The sequence below is a fragment of the Ammospiza nelsoni genome, chromosome 31 (genome assembly GCF_027579445.1).
Source record: "Ammospiza nelsoni isolate bAmmNel1 chromosome 31, bAmmNel1.pri, whole genome shotgun sequence".
Classification (NCBI taxonomy): domain Eukaryota; kingdom Metazoa; phylum Chordata; class Aves; order Passeriformes; family Passerellidae; genus Ammospiza; species Ammospiza nelsoni.
In genome coordinates, this window is record NC_080663.1 from 177,509 (window position 1) to 200,499 (window position 22,991).

The 22,991-nt window shown below is 48.2% G+C and overlaps 3 protein-coding genes and 7 non-coding genes across 12 annotated transcripts; 4 read left to right on the forward strand and 6 right to left on the reverse strand.

The window, feature by feature from the left end:
- Positions 1 to 1,031: 1,031 nt before the first annotated feature.
- TRNAV-AAC (transfer RNA valine (anticodon AAC)) lies at positions 1,032 to 1,104 on the reverse strand. Its single transcript has one exon. It is a non-coding gene; the product is annotated as a tRNA-Val (tRNA).
- Positions 1,105 to 1,678: 574 nt separating this feature from the next.
- Positions 1,679 to 1,751, reverse strand: TRNAV-CAC (transfer RNA valine (anticodon CAC)). The gene has a single exon. It is a non-coding gene; the product is annotated as a tRNA-Val (tRNA).
- A 795-nt stretch (positions 1,752 to 2,546) lies between these two features.
- Positions 2,547 to 2,618, forward strand: TRNAE-UUC (transfer RNA glutamic acid (anticodon UUC)). Its single transcript has one exon. It is a non-coding gene; the product is annotated as a tRNA-Glu (tRNA).
- A 611-nt stretch (positions 2,619 to 3,229) lies between these two features.
- On the reverse strand, positions 3,230 to 3,302 carry TRNAV-CAC (transfer RNA valine (anticodon CAC)). Its single transcript has one exon. It is a non-coding gene; the product is annotated as a tRNA-Val (tRNA).
- Positions 3,303 to 3,970: 668 nt separating this feature from the next.
- On the forward strand, positions 3,971 to 4,043 carry TRNAK-CUU (transfer RNA lysine (anticodon CUU)). The gene has a single exon. It is a non-coding gene; the product is annotated as a tRNA-Lys (tRNA).
- An 824-nt stretch (positions 4,044 to 4,867) lies between these two features.
- On the forward strand, positions 4,868 to 4,971 carry TRNAL-CAA (transfer RNA leucine (anticodon CAA)). The gene is made up of 2 exons: positions 4,868 to 4,905; positions 4,926 to 4,971. It is a non-coding gene; the product is annotated as a tRNA-Leu (tRNA).
- Positions 4,972 to 5,439: 468 nt separating this feature from the next.
- LOC132085658 (E3 ubiquitin-protein ligase TRIM39-like) lies at positions 5,440 to 10,922 on the reverse strand. Its single transcript, XM_059491119.1, has 6 exons — positions 10,363 to 10,922; positions 10,014 to 10,109; positions 9,060 to 9,290; positions 8,425 to 8,447; positions 7,436 to 7,551; positions 5,440 to 6,785 (listed from the first exon to the last, which is right to left on the reverse strand). Exons 1-6 carry the CDS (start codon positions 10,756 to 10,758, stop codon positions 6,271 to 6,273), a joined length of 1,377 nt encoding a protein of 458 aa, XP_059347102.1. The 5' UTR covers positions 10,759 to 10,922; the 3' UTR covers positions 5,440 to 6,270.
- TRNAE-CUC (transfer RNA glutamic acid (anticodon CUC)) lies at positions 5,618 to 5,689 on the reverse strand. Its single transcript has one exon. It is a non-coding gene; the product is annotated as a tRNA-Glu (tRNA).
- Positions 10,923 to 13,165: 2,243 nt separating the features above from the next.
- Positions 13,166 to 18,685, forward strand: LOC132085513 (E3 ubiquitin-protein ligase TRIM11-like). The gene is made up of 7 exons (XM_059490990.1): positions 13,166 to 13,579; positions 14,086 to 14,181; positions 15,303 to 15,524; positions 16,720 to 16,742; positions 16,911 to 17,026; positions 17,413 to 17,442; positions 17,739 to 18,685. The coding sequence occupies exons 1-7, from the start codon at positions 13,166 to 13,168 to the stop codon at positions 18,683 to 18,685; spliced, it is 1,848 nt and encodes a 615-aa protein (XP_059346973.1).
- On the reverse strand, positions 14,328 to 21,892 carry LOC132085642 (E3 ubiquitin-protein ligase TRIM39-like). Of its 3 annotated transcripts, none has more exons than XM_059491098.1 (6): positions 21,538 to 21,892; positions 21,358 to 21,380; positions 20,777 to 20,892; positions 18,478 to 20,329; positions 16,663 to 17,039; positions 14,328 to 16,074 (listed from the first exon to the last, which is right to left on the reverse strand). In XM_059491098.1, exons 1-4 carry the CDS (start codon positions 21,757 to 21,759, stop codon positions 19,809 to 19,811), a joined length of 882 nt encoding a protein of 293 aa, XP_059347081.1. In that variant the 5' UTR covers positions 21,760 to 21,892; the 3' UTR covers positions 14,328 to 16,074; positions 16,663 to 17,039; positions 18,478 to 19,808. The 3 variants fall into 3 exon arrangements, with proteins under 3 accessions (XP_059347081.1, XP_059347080.1, XP_059347079.1); XM_059491097.1 differs by having other exon boundaries at positions 14,328 to 16,141; XM_059491096.1 differs by having other exon boundaries at positions 14,328 to 17,039.
- Positions 21,893 to 22,991: the final 1,099 nt, after the last annotated feature.

Genomic DNA, 22,991 nt, shown 5'->3' on the forward strand with positions numbered 1-22,991 from the left:
ATTTTTCCCTTCAAATCCCAGCACACAGATAAAGAAATACCAGCCTGGATCCGGCCAGAGAAATGGGAATAAAACCAGAGGAAGATGAGGGAGGTGAATTCCATCAGGAAAAAAAGCCCGAATTTTCTGGAATAATGGAAATTCGGAGCCAAAAGCTCCGACAAAAGCGGGAGGGAACGCGCTGGACACAATTTGGGATTTTTGACCGCAATTCAGGGTCACGTCCTGAGAACAAACAACTCCATGCAGGAGCAGGAACGCATGACTGCAGCGCCGCCTCCTCCTCCTCCTCTCCCTCTCCACACAATTCCTTTTTTTGTTTGTTTTTGGGGAAGGAGTTGGGGATTTTGGGGTGGTTTTCTTGATTTTTTGGTGTTTCTTTGTGGGTTTTTGTGGTTTTTGGGGGGGCCTCTTTTGGGTTTTTTTGTGTGTTTTTTTAAAATTTATTTTTATTTTTGGGTTTTTTTTGGGTTTGGGTTGTTTTAGTTTGGTTTGGTTTTTTGGGGCTGGTTTTTGGGTTTCTTTTCTTTTCTTTGCTTTGCTTTTCTTTGCTTTGCTTTGCTTTGCTTTTTTTTTTTTTTTTTTTTTTTTTTTTTTTTTTTTTCCCATGGAGCTTGTCCATTTTTTAATGAATTTTCTCCCAAAATTTCCGTGGAGAAGGGAGCTTGGTTTTCCAGCACATCGGGATCGCCCCTGTGGGTGCAAAACTGAAAAATTTCTGGATTTGAAAATTTTAAAAGTTCAGATTTACGGGGATGGAGAAAATGTGAATTCTCCCTGCCTGTGCCTGCGATTATTTGACGTTTTTAGTAGATGGAAATGGGAATTAAACCTTCCTGTGCCTTTAATAATTTGATATTTTTATTAATTTCCCCTCTGGGAAACAGACACAAGAAATGATGCAAGGAAAGGAAGAGGGTAGCAAAGCTGCCAGCCTACAAAGCAGCTCAGAAGTCCCCCAAAATCACCCCAAAATTGAACCCCAGCTGGCGAGGGGCTGAAAAAAGGAGTAAATTCCCCCAAAACAAAGATGTTTCTGCCTGGTTTCGAACCAAGGACCTTTCGCGTGTTAGGCGAACGTGATAACCACTACACTACAGAAACACAAGTGTTTCTGGCCTTGGAAAAAAAAGATTGTGGAAATTAGCAAAAAAAAGAGGTTATTTTTCCTTTTATTGGCAATTTTGTCTACATACCTTGTCCCTTTTTTTCTTCCTTGTTTTGAGGGTTTTTTTTTTCCCCCCCAAAACTGCCCATATTTGGGTCACCAGAGAAGGAATTAAGGAATTAAAACCATTTCAGACACCCCAAAATGCAGAAATGTCGAGGACAATGTTTGTTCACTCCAGTTGGCCAAACCCGAGAGGAATCTCTTGGAATTCTGGTTTATAATTTGTGTGCCCCAGAGATCGACCCCGATCCTATAAAGTCCGGAAAATTAAGGAGGTAAAACAAAAAAACCCAAACCAAAACAAAACAAAACAAAAAAAAAAAAAAAAACCAAACCAAAACAAAACAAAACAAAAAAAAAATCAAACAAACAAAAAAAACCACCAAACAAACAACCACAAAAAAAAAAAAAAAAGAACAAAAAAACCAAAGAAACAAAAACAAAACAAAACAAAAAAAGTACTACAGAAACAAAAGAAAACCAAAAAACGCCCAAAAAGGGAAGCAATGTTTCTGCCCGGTTTCGAACCGGGGACCTTTCGCGTGTGAGGCGAACGTGATAACCACTACACTACAGAAACGCTGATGGAAGGAGTCTTAGCGTTTTTTCTGCAATTTCAAATACCCAAATTCCCTGGGGCTGTTCCTGAATATTTCCAAATCCTGGGGGAAAATCCTGGCTTCGGATTCCTTTATCGCTTTTTAACAATTCCCTTATCGCTTTTAATTCATTCCTGTATCGCTTTCATTCTTTTTTTTTACAATTTTAATTCCTTTATCCCTTTTAATTCCAGTTGCCTTTGTGAAGTAAATAAATTGCAAAAAAACCCAAAACCCCCCACAAAATAGCCTCAAAATCGGTGGATTTTGTCGGATTCCAAACCAGGGAGATTTCACGTGAAATCACGGACATTTGGGGCACCCCGAGGTTAAAATTTATGATTTTTAAAGAATTTTGTCAGTTTTAGAAAATTTTTCCTGATCAGGAATCAGGGCCACGGCGGTGAAAATGATGGAGCCTCACCACTAGACCACCAGGGAGGGCAATTTTAAGATAAATCTTATTGTTTAAATTACTTTTGCTGTTGCTACATTTATTTAATATATTTTATCGTTTTTATCGCTGTCCTGTTTTTGATTGATTCTCTTATTGTCTTGAATTATTATTTGGGAGGGGATTTTAAAATAAAATCTAATTATTTAAAATTCAATTCAATTAATTTAAAATTAATTTTGAGCTTTCAATGATTTTTCTTATTTTTGATTCTTACCACACCAGGAGCGAAGTGCCCTGAGGCCGATGGGAAGAGCAGATTTGGGGCGTTTTGTTGGATGTTAAAAATTGCCGTAAATGGTCAAAAGCAGCTAAAGGCGGCTCCCTGGTGGTCTAGTGGTCAGGATTCGGCGCTTTCATCCCCGCGGCCCGGGTTCGATTCCCAGCCAGGAAACGAGTGCTCAAATTTCCCTTAAAAATCAAAATTCCTAAATTTCGGCCAAATTTGTCACTTTTGAAAGAAAGCAGCCACCCCAAATCCATGGGATTTTGAGGCATTTCAGCGAGTCCTGGGCGAATCATATTCCCAGGTTTTTCCTGGGAGTGAAATTGTGGAGATGTCAGTTTGTCCGCAGGGAAAATATTTATGTATGAATAAATAAACTTTGATATTTAAAGTTTTACACTTTTATTTCTATATAAACTTTATATTTATATAAATAAAAATTTTAATATTATAAATGTATATATAAACTATATATCTATATAAATATAAAGTTTATATACAAATAAAATATATACAATAAATAAAAAATTAATGAAATAACAACATAATAATATAAATAGTATAGTATAGTATAGTATAGAATACTATATAAATATATAAATTAAAATAAACCAGATCTGAGTTATAAACACGGATTTTACCAGGGAATGGAGTAAAAATTCAACATTTTCGCCCGACAAATACACGTAATTTTATTTTTTTATTTTGCCGGCATCGCCGTGAAGGAATTTCGAGCAATGTCGAGGCACGAAAAAAATTAAAAAACGTTACTGACGTGCTGTTTCTGCCCGGTTTCGAACCGGGGACCTTTCGCGTGTGAGGCGAACGTGATAACCACTACACTACAGAAACGCGGCCTGCCCAGGGCAGTCAGGATACTGCTCTCAAAACTCAAAATATAAACCTAAAAAACACCTCCAAAAAATAAGTAAAAGAAACAAACAAACAAGCTCAAAAAAACTCCAAACAAAATCTCCCCCCCAAAAATTAGAAAGAACCCAAAAACCCAAAAAACCCCAAAAATAACCCAAAAAACCCTAAAAAAACCCAAGCCCCCCAAAAACCCCAAAACCCCCCAAGCAAAACCCCAAAAAGCCCTCAAAATAAACCCAAACCCCTCCCAAAAAAATCCAACAAAAAAACCCCCAAGAAAACCCCAAAAAACAAAACATAAAAAATAAAACAACAAAAAAACACAAAAGAAAACCTCAAAAAAATCCATCCCCCCAAACAAAAAACGCCCAAAACAAAACCACAAAAAATCCCTTTTCCCTCAGAATTCAGCCAATTTCCAGGCAGTTCCGCCGCCCTCAGAGGCTGCGGGGATTTGTCCGCTCCCGGAAGTTTTTATGGACGGGTTCGGATCGCCGAGGGGGAATTGGCAGAAAATCCAAAAATTGCCGGGAGGCAGAGATTTTTTTCAGCCTTTTTCGCCCTAAAAGGATCTGTCTGCTGGGGAACTCGGGGGAAAATGGATGGAAATTTTATGATTGCTGAATTAACTGCAGTCAGTATGAACAGCCCGGCTAGCTCAGTCGGTAGAGCATGAGACTCTTAATCTCAGGGTCGTGGGTTCGAGCCCCACGTTGGGCGTAGCTTTTTCATTTTCTTTCCCTTCATCACCTAAATTTTATTATTTCTTTATTTATTGTAGTTTTTTAATTATTCTAATTTCTAAATTATTATTTTTAATTATTCTTCTTCTCTTATTATTCCCTACTTATTTTAAATTGCAATTTTTAAAAGTCATTATCCCAGGTTTTACTATTTCATTCTCCTTAAAGTCATTCCTCCTTTTCGAAATCATAGTTCCTTTTCCAAATCCTTTCTGCTTTGTAAATTATTGTTCCTTTTAAAATATCATATCATATCATATAATATCATACCATATAATAATAAAGTGCTATAACTATAAATACATAATAATAACAATAACAATAACAATTGTAATCATCATATTCGTTCCTCCTAAAATAATAATAATAATAATAATAATAATAATAATAATAATAATAATAATAATAATAATAATAATAATAATAATAATAATAATTATTATTATTATTATTATTATTATTATTATTATTATTATTATTATTATTATTATTATTATTATTATTATGCCAGGTTTTCCTGGTCTTATTCTGTGAGAATGATTGTTCATTTCAGAAATCATTATTCCGTTTTAAAATCCTTTCCCCCTCAACCACTGCTCCTTTTTAAATTAGTATTTCTTTCCAATTTTAACAACCATTATTATTCTGTTTTTAATAATTATCCTTTATTAGTATTTTATAAGTCCCCACAAAGCAACAGAAAGAAAAAAAAAAAACCAAAAAGGTAAAACCAAACCGACCCCCCCACCAAAAAAATGTTTTAACTCCACGTTTTGTTCTGTTTTGCCCCAAATTCTCGCCGTCAGGATGGCCGAGTGGTCTAAGGCGCCAGACTCAAGGACTCTCCTTCTCTCGGGAATTCTGGTCTCCACATGGAGGCGTGGGTTCAAATCCCACTCCTGACAGCACGGAACTTTTAAAAAACTATTTTAAAAATGCCTCTTTTTTCCTGCTATACTTTCGCTTTTTTCAAATGATAATTCCTTTATAAATCATTATTTCCGTTTTTAAATTGTTACTTCCCTTTTAAAATCATTATTCCCATTTTCAAAGCATTAACCTCCTTCTAATACTTATTTTTCCCTCTCTGATATTACTATTCCTTTTCCAATTATTTTAAAAGCATTCTTCCCCTTTTCTCAAATTATTATTCCGTTTATCGAATGATCCTTTTTCGAATTTCCCCCCTCTTTTCCATATTGTTCCTCTTTTTAAAATTTTTGAAATTGCTCCTTGTAAATAATCCTAATGCAAAATAAACAATTGACTCCTCAATAATGGCCATTAATTAATTTCAGTATTCAACTGCAATTAGTTTAGCAGCTAGCAAACGCCTTTCTTATAAAGGTAATGAAAAAAAAATACAATTAGCATTATTGTTTATTTATTTATGTATTTATTTATTCATTGCTCAGTAACAGAAGGCGCTGGGACAGGAGGAAGGGGATGAGGCACAAAAAAGAGGAGAAAAGGAGTGTTTTGGGAGTTAGGAGATGTCTAAATATTAGTAGATTTTTCCAAAAAATGACTTTTTAGGCAAGTAAAATCTCATTCCCTGACCGGGAATCGAACCCGGGCCGCGGCGGTGAGAGCGCCGAATCCTAACCACTAGACCACCAGGGAACTGCGATAAGAGATTTATCGCTCATAACAACACCTAAACACAAGATTTTTTGGGTTGAATTCACTAAAAAAAGAGGTCTCTGTGCATTTTCTCCCTTTTTATTTCTCACTCCCAAATGGTAAAAGCCTCTCAGAACCCTCGGACCAACATTTCTCTGAATTCTCCTTGCAGGAAAATGGAGATGATGGAAATGATGGAAAAAATTATCGAGAAATGATGGAGAAATGAGGGAAAAAATTGTGCAGAAATGAGGGAGAAAATGACAGAGAAATGATGGAGAAACTATGGAGAAATTATCGAGAAAATGATCGAGGAATTATGGAGAAATGATTTAGAAAATGATGGAGGAAATTATGAAGAAATGATGGAGAAAATAATGGAGAAATAATGGAAATGATGGAAAGATGATGGAGAAATTATGGAGAAAATTATGGAGAATATGATCAAGAAATTATAGAGAAAATGATGGAGAAATGACGGAGAAACTATGGAAATTATGAAGAAATTATGGAGAAGCAATGTAAAAAATGCAATTTCCCACCCAAACTCCCTCTCAGCTGCGTACCCCACCTCGGGGGGCTCAGGGGCTCAGCCTGAAGCAGCACCCCCTGCCCAGGCACAGCAGGGGCAGCAGCTCCTCGCCCCCAAACCTCGCCGCGGGGTACGCGAACATCGGCACCTCCCTCTGCACATCGAAAAACGCCACGCGCCCGCCCTCATAGTCCAGGTAGACCCCGACCACCTCGGGGGCCTCAGGGAGGGCGATGGGGACACTGGGGGACGTCAGAGCCTGGCACTGGCTGCCGCACTGCCCCACGGCCCAGATCCCCCGCTCGGGCTTGACGCTGACCCGGCCCTTCCTGGCCACGGAGGCCTTGGCCACGCCGAGGGCCCAGGCCGAGCCCTGGCACACCTGGACCTCCCAGTAGTGGCGGCCGCAGGTGAACCCCTCGCGGGCCAGCACGCATCGGGAGGAGTCGAAGCGTTTGGGGTGCTCGGGGACGGATCTGCGGGCGTCGTCCCAGCGGACGCATCTCCCATCCTCGGACAGGGCCAGGCGGGGATGGGCGGTGTCGGGGTCCAGCGTCAGGCTGACTGCGGAGGGAGGGAGGGAGGGATGGTTGGGGTCTGGCCCCGCCAGAGATTTGGGGTGGGTTTGTGCCACCTTTGGGATTGGCTTTGTCTCACCTTTGGGGGGACAAATGATTGAGAAAATGATCAAGAAATGATGGAGAAATGATGGAGAAATGATGGAGAAATTACGGAGAAATTATGGAGAAAATTATCGAGAAATGATGGAGAAAATGATGGAGAAAATTATTGAGAAAATGACTGAGAAATGATTGAGAAAATTATTGAGAAAATTATTGAGAAATGATGGAGAAATTATGAAGAAAATTATGGAGAAATTATGGAGAAAATGATCGAGAAATTATGGAGTAAATGATGGAGAAATTATAGAGAAACTATGGAGAAATTATGGAGAAAATTATGGGAAAATTATGGAGAAACTATGGAGAAATTATGGAGAAATTACAGAGTAAATGATGGAGTAAATGACGGAGAAATTATGGGAAAATGAAGCTCTGGAGTGTGGGGGTTTTGCTGGTCATTTGGGGCTGTCCCGGCGCTCCCCCTTTCTGAAGTTTCCATGTGGAAATTTCTGGAATTTCCACCTTTGTGGGGCACTTTCCAAATGTGGTACTGACACAGCGCCCACCCCCCTTTCCCTGCTCCCTCCCTACCTTGGAATTTCTTCAGCATCTCCTTGAGGGTGACATTTTCCTGGGGCGGCCCTGTGGGTTCCTCTGCCAGCTCTGCTGAGGTCTCCACCAACTCTGGGGCGCTCTGCTCCTCCAGCCTGGAAATCAGAAAAAAAAATTTTCCACAAAAATTTGGAATAGTGGGACTGGAGAGGCAGCTGGGAAGGCTTGAAAAACCCTTTCTGACCCAAACCATCCCAAATTTCCATGATTTTATAACTCCCTTCCTGTCAGGTTTTGGCATCTCCAGGAGGTTTTTGGGATCTGCTCCTCCTGGAGAAGTTTCTGACCCAGCCATGACTGAGGAGCCTCTGGATGGTGAAGATTTTTTACCAGTGGAAATTAGGGAATAAAAACAATTTTCCTTGCCCGCTTTCCTCCTTCCCACCCCCAGTCTGGAGGGGACACAATCAGATCTGTTAAGGGTGTAGAATTCTAATTCCCAAAATTCTAATTCACTCAGAATTTAACCCTTTTAGATCCGGCTCCCTGTTTTTGAGGAGGAAAATCCCATCCCTCCAGAATCAGCCAGGTTTTCACAGATCAGAGAGCAGCCACAGCAGAACTGGAGGTTCCTTCATCCCCTGAAGGTACCTGACCCCAGTCTCCACCATCCTAACTGGACTTGGGTGGTGTCCCAGCCGTCCTGTGTCCATCTCAGGGGGTTTTGGGGTTCCTTCACCCCTCTGAAGGTACCTGACCCCGGTCTCCACCATCCCAACTGGATTTTTGTGGTGTCCCAGCCGTGTCCTGTGTCCGTGCCACACAGGTCAGGGTTTGTTGGGATTTTGGGGTTCCTTCCCAACCCTGAAGGTATACCTGACCCTGATCTCCACCATCCTAACTGGATTTTTGTGGTGTCCCAGTCGTGTCCTGTGTCCATCTCACACAGGTCAGGGGGTCTTGGGGGTTTTGGGGTCCACCAAAGCCAAACAAGAACACATCGGGAATGCAGGTGAGGAGCCACAAACCTGCTCAGGATGTCTCTGCTGTCCTGCAGGGGAGAGACAGACACACACACAGACAGACACTCAGACACTCAGACAGACGGACGGACAGGTCAGGGCGGAGCCAGCCCGGGGTGAGCAGCCAGGGAGGGCTCCGGAGTGACCCTGGGGGATTCCGGATCCGCGGGAATGCAGGTGAGGCAGCTCTGATAAGCAGTTGGGTTATCGGCATCATCGCCCCGCCCACGGTTGCGGCTCCTAATTAGCATCTCTGCTCATTTGAATGTTTGGCTGTTTGAATATAGGGGTGTTTGGATGTTTGAATGTTTGGCTGTTTAAATGTATAGGGGTGTTTGAATGATTGGGTGTTTAAATATTTGGATATTTGAAAGTTTGTTTGTTTGAACGTTTGGCTGTTTGAAAATTTGGATATTTGAATATATGGCTGTTCAAATGTTTGGCTGTTTAGCCAAAGGATTTTTTATATCTCCAGGCTGGAGAAGCACAGCCCAGTGGAAGGTGTGTTTGCTGTGGCTCCGGGAGGCCCCTTCCTGCCCAAACCTGGGATTCTGTTTGGGATTTGAGGCCCCTTCCTGCCCAAACCTGGGATTCTCTGGGTTTTCCAAGGCTCGGGATTTGGTGTTTTGGTGGCTCCTCACCTGCAGCAGCTCCCAGGGCGGCTGCCGGCACTTTTCCTCCAGCTCCTGGATCTGCCGTCCCACGGAGGAGATGCGCTCCGAGAGGCGGCCGACGCTCTCCTCCCGCCTGCGCTCGATGTCCCGCTCCAGCTGCGCCAGCCGGGCCAGGAGGAGCCGCTCCTGCCCCTCCAGGAGCTGCTGCAGCTCCCGCACCCGGCACCGGAGCCGCCGCCGCTCCGCCGCCACCCGCTCCTGCCACGGGAACACCGGAGGGGCTGGGACGGGGCTGGGAGGGAGGGAAGCGCCAGCGGGGTGGGCTTGGAAGGGGATTTGTCACCGCCAGGGTTCTTGCAAAGCATGGGGAGTATCCACAGAATTTTAAATAATTTTTTAAATTATATATATATATTTATGTATTTATATTATATTATATTATGTTATGTTATATATAAAATATATATTATATATTTTATATTATATGTATTTTATATACAATATATAAATATATTGTATATTTTTATTTTTATATATGTGTGGGGTTTTGTTTGTTTGTTTTTGGGGGTTTTTGGGGTTTTTTTTTCTGCCATTTCTAGGCGGGGATCGCTGGCAAAGCGTTTTCCCATGGCCCGTAAACTTTGCACCCAAAAAAGGCTCCGGACCTTTGGACGAGGGAAGGTGCAAAATAAACCCATAAACAGATTAGTCAGTGTTAGAGATCAGGGAAAGGGAAAACAAGGCAAAAAAAGAAAAATGCAATTGGGGTGATTCCCGTTTTCTGGGGAATCTGGGGATGTGCCCCACTTGTGAGCACATGGAAAGAGGCAAAACTCCTGGGAAAAATCCAGGTTTGGGTTGGATACCGGAACTCACGGCGGGGAATTTCCTCGCCGTGAGGGCGGCGGCGGGCACAGGTGTGCACAGGTGTGCCCAGGTGTGCCCAGGTGCGCCCGCATGGACAAGGGAAGGGTCACCCACCAGCAGCTCCGAGCTCTTCCCTTCCTCCGCCGCCTTCTGCCCCAGCATCTTCTCTCTGCGGTCCCTGAGGATCTGCGCGTGAGCCTGGAATCTCTCCTGAGAGAAGGAAAAACACCAACAGCGGCTCGGTGCCTTTCCCTCCATCCGGGGGAGAAGCACCAACCGCGGCTCGGTGCCTTTTTCTCCATCCGGCGATACCGGGAGCGCGGGGCGGGCGGGAATGGGAGCGGCCGTCACCCAACGGGCGGAAAGCGCAGAAATCCCGACTTTTGCAAGGAAAACCACACTCACCTGGCCTTTCCCTCCTTCCCTTCATCCCTCACCCCCAGGAACACCTGGACATCCCCACCTTGTGCTCCTCCGCCGCCTCCTCGATGGGCACGGCGGCGTGCAGCCGGTGCTCCGGGGAGCGGCGGCACTCGCGGCACACCGGGCTCTGCTCCTCCTCGCAGAACAGCTTCAGCGCCTCGCCGTGCTTCGGGCAGAGCCGCTCCCCGTCGCGGGCCCGGCCGCGGAGGCTGAGGCGCTGAGCGATGCGGATGATGCCGGCCAGCTCCGCGTTGGGTCTCAGGCTGCGCTCCGGGGCCGCCTCCCGGCAGCGCGGGCACGCGAAGCTGTCCCGGCAGCTCCGCCAGCAGCGCTCGATGCACGCCCGGCAGAAGTTGTGCCCGCAGTGGATGGACACGGGCTCCTGGAAGAGTCCGAAGCACAGCGGGCACGAGGCTTCGGCGCGGAGCTCGGCCATGGCCGCGCCGCCGGCACCGGACCGGGTCCGCACCGGTTCCGCCTCGGGTCCGTCCCGGTTCCGCCTCGGGTCCGTCCCGGTTCCGTCCTGGTTCCGCCTCGGGTCCGCACCGGTTCCGTCCTGGTTCCGCCCCGGTTCCTCCTCGGGTCCGCCTGGGTTCCGCCTCGGGTCCGCACCGGGTCTGCACCGGTTCCGCCTCGGTTCCGTCCCGGTTCCGCCTCGGGTCCGCACCGGTTCCGCCTCGGTTCCGCCCCGGTTCCTCCTCGGGTCCGTCCCGGTTCCGCCCTGGTTCCGCCTCGGTTCCGCCTCGGTTCCGCCCCGGTTCCTCCTCGGGTCCGCCTGGGTTCCGCCCTTGTTCTGCCTCGGTTCCGCCCCCCCCGGGGCCGCGGCGGCTCCGCTTCCTGCCGGTGTCCCGGGCTGGGAGCGGGAGGGGAGCGGAGCGGCTGCGCTGCCGAGATGAGCAGGGCTCGGCGCCGGGCGTGGCCCGGGGCGGTTTGGCGCTGGGGCTGATACCGGGCTTAGCACCGGGCTCGGCACCGGGGCTGATGCCGGGCTTAGCACCGGCTGGTTTGGTACTGGGGCTAATACCGGGCTTAGCACCGGGGTTAATACCGGGTTTGACGCCGGCTCGTTTGGGGGTAATACCACGCTTGGCGCCGGAATTGACACCGGGCTTGGCACCGGCTCGTTTGGTACCAGGTCTGATACCGGGCTTGGCACCGGGTCTAATACTGGGATTGGCGCTGGGTCTAATACCGGGTTTGGCACCGAGTCTAATACCGGGTTTGGCACCAGGTTTGACACCAGGTTCATTCATCAATTACCGGCTCGGTTGGAATCCGCCCTCAGCCCCTTTTTCACTCCTTTCTCCCCCAAAAAACACCCAGGGAAAGGGCGAGGCCGCCCCAGGCATCTCCTCGAAGTCTGAACCAGGAACCAGCCTGGTTTCGCTGCTTTCAATGTATTTATTTTTAATTTACTCCTTGATAAATTTAATTTACATGCGTGTTTAATTTATTGAGTCACTCTTAATTAATCAAAGGGCAATTAATAATTGGGGCCGTGGGGACAGAGCTTGGAGCAATCCTTGGCTCATCCTTTGCTGCTCATTCCCGATTGTTCAGAATTCCCAAATTCCCCATTTTTCAGCACTCCACCCCTCCCCACCCCTACGTGTGCAGCTACAGCACCTTTATTCAAAAATAATTTTATTGCTCCTTTCACTTCTCCTTTTTCACAGGAAATCACTTCTCTCACGGCTCGGGGCTGACCACAGACTTTCCTGTCTTTAATTTTATTTTTAACTTTCCTTTTTTTCCCGTAGCCCCCACAGACAAGTGCAGAAGCCACCGGAACTCGGGGCTGGTACCGAAGCGATGATTTTTTTTTTTCCCCATTTTTTAATTGAGGAAATCGGTCAAAAACTCACCCGCCGTTAATTCTGTGAGAGAGTTTTTGGGGGGTTGTGGGTTTTCCGGTGCTCGGGGAACATTCAGACTGAAACCTGGGGGGCGGCTTGGTGCTGAACACTTTTTTCTTTTTTTTTTTTTTTTCTTTTTTTTTTTTTTTTTTTTTTTTTTTTCTTAATCTGGGTCCAAGGTTGATTTATCGGGGGGTGAGTCCTGCAAAGAGTTGGGATGGATCAGGATCCCCTTTCCAAGCGATTTCCCTCCTTGATTATCCGTGAAATCCGTGATTATCCGGGTGCGATCACGGTGAATTCTCGGGCTCAAGAGCGAGCTGGAGGCTCGGGTTTAACCGGCAAGGAGAGATTTCCTCACTGCCAGAGGAAAATAAAATCACTAATCCAAGTTTTTCTGCAGGATTTTGCCCAATTTCTTCTAGGTGTGAGCAAATCCAGGGATGGGATCAACCTGCCTCCTTTTGTCGCCGTTTCGGAGGAAAAACCTCAATAAAAATTCTCTAAAATCTGAATTTAAATTTATTTTTAAAAAAATGCAAGGACAAGGGTGGGAAGTTCCCGCCTGATGAATGCAGGTCCCTCCATCCTCAGGCCCAGGATTTTGGGGCCAAATCAGGAAGATTTTGGCCACTGCCTACCCTCCATCCTCAGGATTTTGGGCTCAATCAGGAGGATTTTTGCCACTTCCCACCCTCCATCCTCAACTCACACGGGGGCAGGAGTTTGGGGCCGAGTCAGGAGGATTTTGGCCACCTCCCACCCTCCATCCTCAGCCCCACCTCGGGCAGGTTTTTGGGGCCAAAAGAGCGTATTTTGGCCACCTCCCACCCTCCATCCCCAGCCCCTCCGAAGGCAGGATTTCGGGCCAAATCAGGCGGATTTTTGCCACCTCCCACCCTCCATCCCCATCCCCACCAGGGACAGGAAGGCGCCGCCTCCCCCGGAGCGCGGGGAAACCGAAAGCTGCGGCGGCTCCGGGCAGCCATGGACGAGCTGCCGGGCGAGGCCTCCTGCCCCATCTGCCGGGAATATTTCCGCGACCCCGTGTCCATCCACTGCGGGCACCACTTCTGCCGGGCGTGCATCGAGCGCTGCTGGGAGTGGCCCACGGGCGGGTTCGCGTGCCCGCGCTGCCGGGACACGGCCCCGCGGCGGAGCCTCCGCCCGAGCCGCGAGCTGCAGCGGGTGCTGGAGCTGGCCCGGCGCCTGAGCCGCGGGGAGGCGCTGGCAGCCGAGGAGGAGGAGGAGGAGGAGGAGGAAGGCTGCCGGAGGCACCGGGAGCCGCTGGAGGCTTTCTGCAAGGAGGACGCGGCTCTGCTGTGCGCGATCTGCCGCGAGTCGCGGGCGCACCGAGCGCACACGGTGCTGCCGCTGCCGGAGGCGGTGCGGGAGTTCGAGGTAATCGCGGTTTCCACCCAAAAATGTCCCCCCGGGCCCCCAGACCCTTTAGGGGATCGGGACACGCTCAGCTGCTTCTGCTCTCTCTGTTCTCCGCCGAGCCTGGAGCGATCGGGGTCTTCATCCCCCTCATCCTCCTCCTCCTCATCCTCCGTGCCGCGGAATTCCGGCCGCTGTCCCGCTCCAGCGCCCAGCGGGCACCAAATCCCTAAATCTGCAGGAATATGGGCAAAAAGAGCGAGATTTTTTTACTGGAGCCCACTCCTAAATCTGCAGGAATGTGGGCAAAAAGAGCGGGACAATTTTCCTGCAGACCATTCCTAAATCTGCAGGAATATGGGCAAAAAGAGCGGGACAATTTTCCTGCAGACCATCCCTAAATCTGCAGGAATATGGGCAAAAAGAGTGGGATTTTTTTTTTCCTGGAAATGGGAGGAGAAACGGAGTTACCAGCACTCCAACCCCCTTCCCAAAAAACGGGATTTTTATATTTTTCCTTCCCTCAGGAACAAATCCAGGCCGGGCTGCAGACCCTGAAGGACGACAGGGACAAACTCCTGGAGCTCCGGGAGGCTGAAATGAGGAGAAACTGGGATTGTTTGGTAAATGCTGTGGAGCGGACGGGCGTGATTTATTAAAAATATGGATATTGATCTGGTACCCATATCCAAGTATGACAGACAAAGCCTCTCTGACAGTTTAAAGTTAGAAAGTGAATTTCAGGATAGTTCTCAAATTCACACCGCGATTTACAGGTGATTCCAGAGCCCTTTTATCTATACAAGTATTGAATACCCAAAATAAAATTACATATTCATAACTTTGGTACATCCCAGTCCCCGCTTTGTATGGCAATTAGTTCAAAAGCTAATTAAGCATGTGTAGTTTGTTCCTCAAAATGACTCGGTGGTCCCTTTCATGGGGAAGGGTCCGAAAAAGAGGAAATAAATGAAGTCTTCCACCTTCTGACCCTTCTACCTTTTCAATGCAAATGTGACAATTGAACCCATTGGCAGAACTCCCATTCCCCATCTTCAAACGGTTTCAGAACAGAGGAGGCCACAATTGTATAATGTTCCTAAAAACAATTGTGTTATGTTCCTAAAAACCATTTATCAGTTTCTATATTCTTCATTACAAACCCAGCTAACGAAACATTATGTTGACAAGCAATCAATTATTAGTTAACTACTAACTCTTAACTCCATCATTTATTTTGATTAACTCCAATAAAGCTTATCTCTCTAACTAAGATCTCAGCTCGTATAAAATCCCTAAATCCTTTAAAATTTACATTTTAGGCGGGGGTGTCTCCTGATGGACTCCCGACAGAGGAGGCCTACAATTGTCTTGTGTTCCTAAAAACAATTGTCTCGTGTTCCTAAAAACCATTTCTATATTCTTCATTATAAACCAGCTAACCAAGCAATCAATTAATTACAAACCCAACTAAGCAAACATTGTGTCGACAAGCAATCAATTATTAGTTAGCTACTAACTCTTAACCTCATCATTTATTTTGATTAACTCCAATAAATCTTATCTCTAACTAAAACCTCAGCTCCTATAAAATCCCTAAATCCGTTAAATTTTATGTCTCGGGCAGGGGTGTGTCCCGATGGGTTTAGAGGCGGGCGGCCGTTCCTGGGGCTGGGGTCTCTGCGCAGGGAGGGGTTTTGACTAAAAATCCAAATCTCCTTTGCCCGTGCGCGGCACCCGGCAGGCGCGGACCGAGGCGGAGCGGCAGCGCCTCCTGTCGCATTTCCAGGGGCTGCGCCGGTGCCTGGAGGAGCTTTGGCGGCGCCTCCTGGCGCGGCTGCGGCGCCTGCAGAGCGACATCGGGCGGGCGCACGAGGAGGCGGTGACGGCGCTGACCCAGGAGATCTCCCGGCTCGAGAGCCGCGCCCTGGAGCTGCGGCGGCGGCCGGCGCGCCCCTTCCTGCAGGTGACAGCGGCGCCGGGGGCTCGGCTGGCGCGGGGACCCCGAGATGAGCGGGAAAGGCTCTTGGAAAAGCTGGGAAGTCTCTTTTCTCACAGAAAGTTTCTTGTCCCGAGAAAAGCCGGAAAGTCTCTTAGAAAAGTCGGAAAGTCTCTTTTCCCAAAGTTTCTTTTTCCTGAGAAAAGTCGGAAAGTCTCCTTTCCCAGAGAAAGTTTCTTGTCCCGGGAAAAGTCGGAAAGTCTCTTAGAAAAGTTGGAAAGTCTCTTTTCTCAGAGAAAGTTTCTTGTCTTGAGAAAAGCTGGGAAGTCTCCTTTCCCAGAGAAAGTTTCTTGTCCCGAGAAAAGCCGGAAAGTCTCTTAGAAAAGTCGGAAAGTCTCTTTTCCCGAAGTTTCTTTTCCTGAGAAAAGTCGGAAAGTCTCCTTTCCCAGAGAAAGTTTCTTGTCCTGAGAAAAGTCAAAAAGTCTCTTTTCTTAGTGAAAGCTTCTTGTCCCCAGAAAAGTTGGGAAGCCTCTTAGAAAAGCTGGAAAGTCTCTTTTCCCAGAGAAAGTTTCTTGTCCTGAGAAAAGTTGAGAAGCCTCTTAGAAAAGCTGGAAAGTCTCTTTTCCCAGAGAAAGTTTCTTGTCCTGGGAAAAGTTGGAAAGTCTCTTAGAAAAATTGGAAAGTCTCTTTTCCCAGAGAAAGTTTCTTGTCCCGAGAAAAGTTGGAAAGTCTCTTTTCCCAGCCAAGAAGGAGTCAGAGCTCTTCATTTATCATTCTCAATTTTATCTTTTTTTTTTTTTTTTATTGTATCTTATCTATAAATTTTTTTCTCCTGTCCAGACAAGGTCCACTCAGCAGAACAGTCAGAGGCACTCTGCCTGCACCCAGGGTGGAGTTGTCTTTTTATAGAAACAACTACAATATTTACATATGCGCTATTTAAAACGACAATATTTAAATTACCTACAATATTAAAATTAAAAATAATACGGTATTAAAATTAAATAAAAATTAAATAGACAGTGAGCTCCTACTCTAAACCAAACCAAAAGTGCCAACATCACAGCAGACGATGGAGGCCAAGAAGAAGAAGGAGGAGGAAGGCTGGCCCAGATCCCTCCATTTTGCCCCCTGAACCCCCATTCTAAAAACCCCAAAAATCTACTTTTTCACGTGATTCCGAGTGATTCACCGTGCCCTGTGTCCCTTCTGTCCCCTCCAGGACATCAGCAGCACCTTGAGCAGGTAAGGGCGGGGCTTCCTGAGCACCAAAATATTCGGGTTTGTGCCCAAATCCCTGTTTTGGCCTCATTTGGAGACCAAAATATTCAGGTTTGTGCCCAAATCTGTGGGTGTGCACAGGGAATTCTCTCCGGGGTGGATCCTCAACCTCTTTTTTCCATCCTTTTCCAGCCTCAGAAATGAAAATTTCCAGCTGCCCCCGTCGCCTCTTCCAGATTTGGAAAATAAAATTCAACGTTTCAGGGAGGAAAATGTTCCCCTGGAGGAGACACTGAGGAGATTCCAAGGTATTGGAGCAGGCTGGGGGATGAAGAGATTAATTTAATTGATTTTATTAAATTAAATTAAATTAATAAAATTTAATTTAATTAAAAATTAATTTATATTAAATTTGCATTATACATTTAATAATTAAATTTTAAAATTTATGATAAGTTTATTCTATAATTAATATGCATATGTGCATCCATAAATTATATTTGTGTACTTAAAGCACATGCAGTAACTTATTGTGATTATTTTAACTGCAATTATTTTAACTGCAATTAGGTTTTTATTGCAATAAAACGTTGTAATTCTCAGCATGGCTGAGCAGCCTCCCCAAATTCCCATTCCCACTTTTTCCCGTATTTTTCAATCAGTCCACATCTCCCCTTTCTCCCCTTTTTTTCAGACATCCTGGCCTTCGAGCTGCCCGAGAGAAGTGAGTCCTGGGGTGGGGGAAAATGAGGGGAAAATGAGGGGAAAATAAGGGGGAAATGAGGAGAAAATGAAGAGAAATGAGGGGAAAATCAGGGGAAAAGGAAATGAGAAATGAGGAGAAAATGATGGGAAATGAGGGGAAAATCAGGGGAAATGAGGGGGAAATTAGGGGAAATAATGAAGGGGAAATGAGGGGGAAATGAGGAGAAAATGAGGAGAAAATGAGGGAAAGTGATGGGAAATGAGGGGAAAAGCCCCGCGGGGAAGGCAGGACCCACGGAATCCCCTCTGCCGCAGTGACGGTGACGCTGGACCCCAGCACTGCCCACCCCCAGCTCCTCGTGGCGCCCGACGGGAGCAGCGTCAGCTGGGAAAGAGCCCAGGACCCTCCCGGGGACGGACCCCAACCCGAGCCCGGCACCGAGCCCGGCACCGAGCCCGGCACCGACCCTTCCGTGCTGGGCCGCGAGGGCGTCACGGGCGGGAGGCGCTGCTGGGACGTGTGGGTGGCACCAGAGGGGTCCTGGGCGCTGGGGGTGGCCAGGGAGACCCCCGGGAATGGGAGAGAGACCCCCAGGAATGGGGCAGAGACCCCCGGGAATGGGGCAGAGACCCTCGGGAGTGGGGCAGAGACCCTCGGGAGTGGAGCAGGGATGCCCGGGAGTGGGACAGAGACCCTTGGGAATGGGGCAGAGACCCCCGGGAATGGGGCAGAGACACTCGGGAATGGTGCAGGGATGCCCGGGAGTGGAAGAGAGACCCTCGGGATTGGGGCAGAGACCCCCGGGAGTGGGGCAGACGCCTGTGGGAATGGGGCAGAGACCCCCGAGAGTGGGGCAGAGACCCCCGGGAATGGGGCAGAGACCCCCGGGAGTGGGGCAGACGCCTTTGGGAATGGGGCAGAGACACCCGGGAGTGGGGCAGAGACCCCCGGGAGTGGGACAGAGACCCCCGGGAGTGGGACAGAGACCCCTGGGGGCTCCGAGTGGGAGCTCTGGTCCATGGGGCTCTGCCAGGGCCAGTTCTGGGCTCTCACCTCCCTGGAGCGCGTCCCGCTGTTCCTCGCCCGGGTGCCCAGCAGGGTGAGGGTGGCCCTGGACTACGAGAGGGGCCAGGTGGCGTTTTTCGATGCCGACGAGAGGAGTTTGATCTTCGCCTTCCCGGCGGCCTCGTTCCAGGGGCAGAGCGTCCGCCCCTGGTTCCTGGTGTGGGGAGAGGGCGCCCGGCTCACCCTGTGCCCCTGAGCGCCCCCAAATCCCGGGGTTTTCTCACCATTCCCGGCTCTCCCGGGGATTTGTAGCTGCTGGAGTCGCTGAGCATCCCTCGGGGTCGCTGTCCTGAGGTGTCACCCCCAAATCTGGGGGCTGAAAACGGAACTACCTCTGTCCCACCCCATCCTGCGCCACCCCAATCCCTTTTCTGTCCTCCCCTCTGGCTTTGGATGAATTAAAAACCCAAAATTTGCATGTTTCAACTTCTCTGTCTGGTGTTTGCTGCCTCTGGGTGTTTCATTTAATTTTACTTAATTACACCCCATTTGTTTAACTAAACCCCATTTGTTTAATTAAATCTCATTTGCTAATTTGTTTAGTAATTTAATTTGTTTAATTAAACCTCATTTGTGTTTGTGACCTGCAAGAGCCACAAGCCCAGGGACTGTCCCTGTCCCTTTTCCCTGGAGGCCACGTCCCACTGCTGGCACTCAGGGAGGACACAGAGGGGGAAATCACAATTTAAAAATTATTATTAATTATTATTTTTATTATTAACTATATAAAACATGGAATCCACAGACCTGGTCATCACAGGGACCTTTTTCAGAAAGAAAAGACCAACTCCACCATTACATTAAAAAATGTAACTTTAGAGTCCTTGGTTTGAAGGTGGGATTGTCTACAGCCAGACAGGCAAGACTTGGAAAAATTGGCCTTTCCATTCCAATTTCTCCCATTTACCCCTTCTTCCAAATTATTCTGACCCACAGTCCCTTCTCCACAGATTCTTCCCTGTTTAGTGCCTCATTGTCCCCTAAAATTAACCCTAATCTTAAACCTAACCCTAACCCTAACATAACCTTAACCCTAAACCGAACCTTAACCCTACTCCTAACGCCAGCCTAACCCTAAACCTAACCTAACCCTGATACTAACTGTAACCCTAACCAAAACCTAACCCTATAGCTAAGCTGAAGCCTACCCATAACCCAAATCCAAACCCAAATCCAAACCCTAACCCTAACCTAACCCTAATCTTAACTCTAACCTTAACCCTAACCCGAAACCTAACACTAACACTAACCCTAACACTAACTGTAACCCAAACCCAAACCCACACGATTCTCTGTGAAAGTCGTGGGGACATTTCCCCTCAGGGCCACACGCGCAGCCGTGACCGGGCCCCCACCACCCAGAGCCAGGGCCGGAGCCTCTCCCCGCCGAAGGCCGCCCGGGAGAAGACGAAGAGCAGCGCCCCGTCCTCGGCGTCCAGGAAGGCCACGGAGCCGCCGTGGCAGTCCAGGTGCACGCTGACCCTGCGCGGCAGCCACCGCGGCGCCACCGGGGTCGCCCTGCGCGCCGTCAGCGCCCGCAGCTGCGCGCCCCACTTCTCCAGGGCCCAGATCCCGCCCTGCGGGCCCAGGCTCAGCCGCCCCTTCCTGGGCACCGAGTCCCGCGCCACGCCCACGGCCCAGTCGCCGCCGTCGCCCACGTCCACGTGCCAGCAGTGGCGCCCGGACACGAAGCTCTGGCAGCCCAGCACGAAGGGCCAGTGGTCGAAGCGCTCGGGGCAGTCCGGGAGCTGGCGGGGCGAGGATCCGCGCCAAACGCTCTTCCCGTCCTCGGAGAGAACCAGCTCGGGGTGCGCCGTGTCGGGGTCCAGGGTCACGCTGGCTGTGGGACAGAGCTGGGTCAGTGTTGTACTGTTAATTGGCATGTTAATTGGATGTTAATTTGTAATTTTGTAAGGGTTTTCCTCCCCCTGCCCTTAGACCAAATGCTCTTCCCGTCCTCAGAGAGAACCAGCTCGGGGTGCGCCGTGTCGGGGTCCAGGGTCACGCTGGCTGTGGGGACAGAGCAGGGGTCAATGTTCAAGTGTATTTTCTTAATTTGGAATGAATAATTTGTAATTTTGTAGTGTTATTTGGCATGTCAATTTGTAGTTTTGTAATCCTTCTGTGTTTTCATCCTGCTATCTTTAGACCAAATGCTCTTCCTGTCCTCCGACAGCGCCAGCTCGGGGTGCGCCGTGTCGGGGTCCAGGATGGGAGAAGGGCAGCTCAGCTCCTCCAGCTCTCCCAAAATACAATTTAAATCTGTTTTTGTTCCCCCCCTGGGTACCTTGGAGCTTCCTCAGGGTTTCCTTCAGGGCGCTGCTCCTCCACGAGAAGTGACAAACTCGCTCTTCCAGCCCCGGAGCCGCGTCCAGGGGCAGCTGGAAAGTCACTTTCCCACACCTGGAATTAGAAATAAATTAAAACAAAACTGACAAAACCCCCCCTGACACTTCTCAGGAGCCGCCAGCAATGAGGGCTGGTGCTGCTGGGATCTTGGGATTTAATTTCCCCCCTTTCCCTTGGGAACCCAGGAGATCAAAGGCCAAATTTCCCTGTTGGATTCATTTCCTTTTCTAAACCTAAATTTTCTTTTTTTCTAAACCTAAAATTTTCTAAACCTAAATTATTTCTAAACCTAATTTTTTTCTAATTTTTTTTCTAAATTTTTTATGAGGAAGGAAGAAATTTTTGGGGGGAATTTTGGGCCAGAGTGAAGAGCCAAGCATTTTAAATTATTTTGAGGTTTTTGAGACCAAATCCCAGCGGATCAGCACATCCCAAAAGGAGCCGAGCTCTGAGTTCTCTCCTCCATTCCTCCGGGGAAAACTCGTGGAAAAGATTTTCCAGGGAGAAGAAACCACAAACCTGCTGATGGAGCTCTTCACATCCTGGGGGAAGAGAGAAACGAGAGGCAGCTCAGCCTGAGATCCCTCAAAATCACAGAAAATGGAATTATTTGGGAATTCCGGGAACCGCCAGCCCTCCCAGGGGGGTTTAATTCCCTTTTCCCCCAGATTTTCCCTCAGAACGGGAGAATTCCCTCACCTGCTTCTGGTTCTTCTCCTCCTGCCCCTGTTCTGGGGTTCCCTGGTGGGAAATCTCCGGGGTTTTTTTCGCCTGCCTCTTCTCCAGCTCATTTTTCAGATCTTGCAGCTGTGGGAGCAAGAGGAGCTCAGTTTGGGCAGAATTTGACAGAATTTGGGCAGCAGGGCTTCTAAATTGCAAAAATAAGGAAAAACGGGGTGGGAAATACCACCAAGAACTCATGGAAAGGAATTTCCCATGGGGAAAAAAACCTGGAGTCTAACCCCGATTCAAATCCCTGTAGATCCCTGCCCAAATTCTGTCAAATTCTGCCCAAATCGGGACAAATTCTGCCCAAATCATCGTTTTTCCTCCAAAGGAGCATTCCCAAGCTCGGATTCTCCCCAGATGTCCCCAGGGTCAGCAGGTGGCACCTACCAGGTCCTCCAGGGCCGCTCTCCTTCCTCGGAGTCTTCCTCCCCCGGCTCACGAAGCCGAATCCCGGCTGGAATTCCCTCCCTGAGGATCCGGACCCAGCCGGGTTTGGTCCTTCCCGGTTCTCCCTCCCTGTCCCGGGTGGATCCGTGCCACGCCTCGGGTGCCCCTCCGGCTCTCCCGGCTTCTCCTCATCAGAATTCCAGGTTTTCATCCCTCGAGCTGCTCCGCCCCGCTCCTTCTGCACCCAAATCATCCCCAAAAAAACGGGATCCAGGTGGGTGAAGAGCTCCTGCACCCAAATCATCCCCAAAAAACCTGGAGAAACGGGATCCAGGTGGGCGTGGAGCTCCTGGGGCTCGGCAAATCTCCTTCTGCACCCAAATCATCCCCAAAACCCTGGAGAAACAGGATCCAGGTGGGTGAGGAGCTCCTGAGGCTTGGTGGGACCAGAAATGGGGCAAATACGAGGGAAAAAGGGGAAAGTCCCCAACCCATCCCGTGCCGGTTTTTCCGGGCCCAGTGTCGCTCCCGGTTCCTCTTCTCGGTTCCGGAATTAATTTTGGGGCCGTTTCGGTGCTGCCGCTTCCTCTTTTAGGTTTCCTCGGAAGAAAATCGCGTGTTTTTGAGGAAATTGATGTCTGTGAAAGCAGCAGAAATTGCCAGAATTCGTGTCCTGGGTCTGCAATCTGAGGCACCGCCTGCCCTGGGGCTGGTCCCACTTCATCCTTCCCCAGCCTTTTTGGGGGATAAATAATGTAAAAATTGGGTTTGCGTGGATAAATATAGTGAAAATTGGGTGCGAGTGGATAAATTGGGTTTGCGTGGATAAATAAAGTGAAAATTGGGTGTGAGCGGCTGGGGAGGAGGAAGCTCAGCGAGGTTTCCTCATCCCACGTGGATTTTTCTGATTTATCACCCAGAGACTCAAAAATCCAGAGGAAATCCCGGGCGGGGAGGCATCCTTTCAGTTGACAAAAATAAAACACAGAAAACCACAAAACATCCTTTTAGTTGAGAAAAATAAAATTACAAATGCT

Coding starts and splice junctions, on each gene's coding strand:
- LOC132085658 (XM_059491119.1), bottom strand. CDS start 10,758: ATGGCCGAGCTCCGCGCCGAAGCCTCGTGCCCGCTGTGCTTCGGACTC. Junction 9,291..10,013: donor GGAAGAGCTCGGAGCTGCTG/GTGGGTGACCCT, acceptor TTCCCGTGGCAG/GAGCGGGTGGCGGCGGAGCG. Junction 7,552..8,424: donor AGCAGAGACATCCTGAGCAG/GTTTGTGGCTCC, acceptor TCTGATTTCCAG/GCTGGAGGAGCAGAGCGCCC.
- LOC132085513 (XM_059490990.1), top strand. CDS start 13,166: ATGGACGAGCTGCCGGGCGAGGCCTCCTGCCCCATCTGCCGGGAATAT. Junction 14,182..15,302: donor GGAGAAACTGGGATTGTTTG/GTAAATGCTGTG, acceptor GGCACCCGGCAG/GCGCGGACCGAGGCGGAGCG. Junction 17,027..17,412: donor GACACTGAGGAGATTCCAAG/GTATTGGAGCAG, acceptor CCTTTTTTTCAG/ACATCCTGGCCTTCGAGCTG.
- LOC132085642 (XM_059491098.1), bottom strand. CDS start 21,759: ATGAGTTCTTGGTGGTATTTCCCACCCCGTTTTTCCTTATTTTTGCAA. Junction 21,381..21,537: donor AGGAGAAGAACCAGAAGCAG/GTGAGGGAATTC, acceptor CTCTTCCCCCAG/GATGTGAAGAGCTCCATCAG. Junction 20,330..20,776: donor AACCCTGAGGAAGCTCCAAG/GTACCCAGGGGG, acceptor TCTGTCCCACAG/CCAGCGTGACCCTGGACCCC.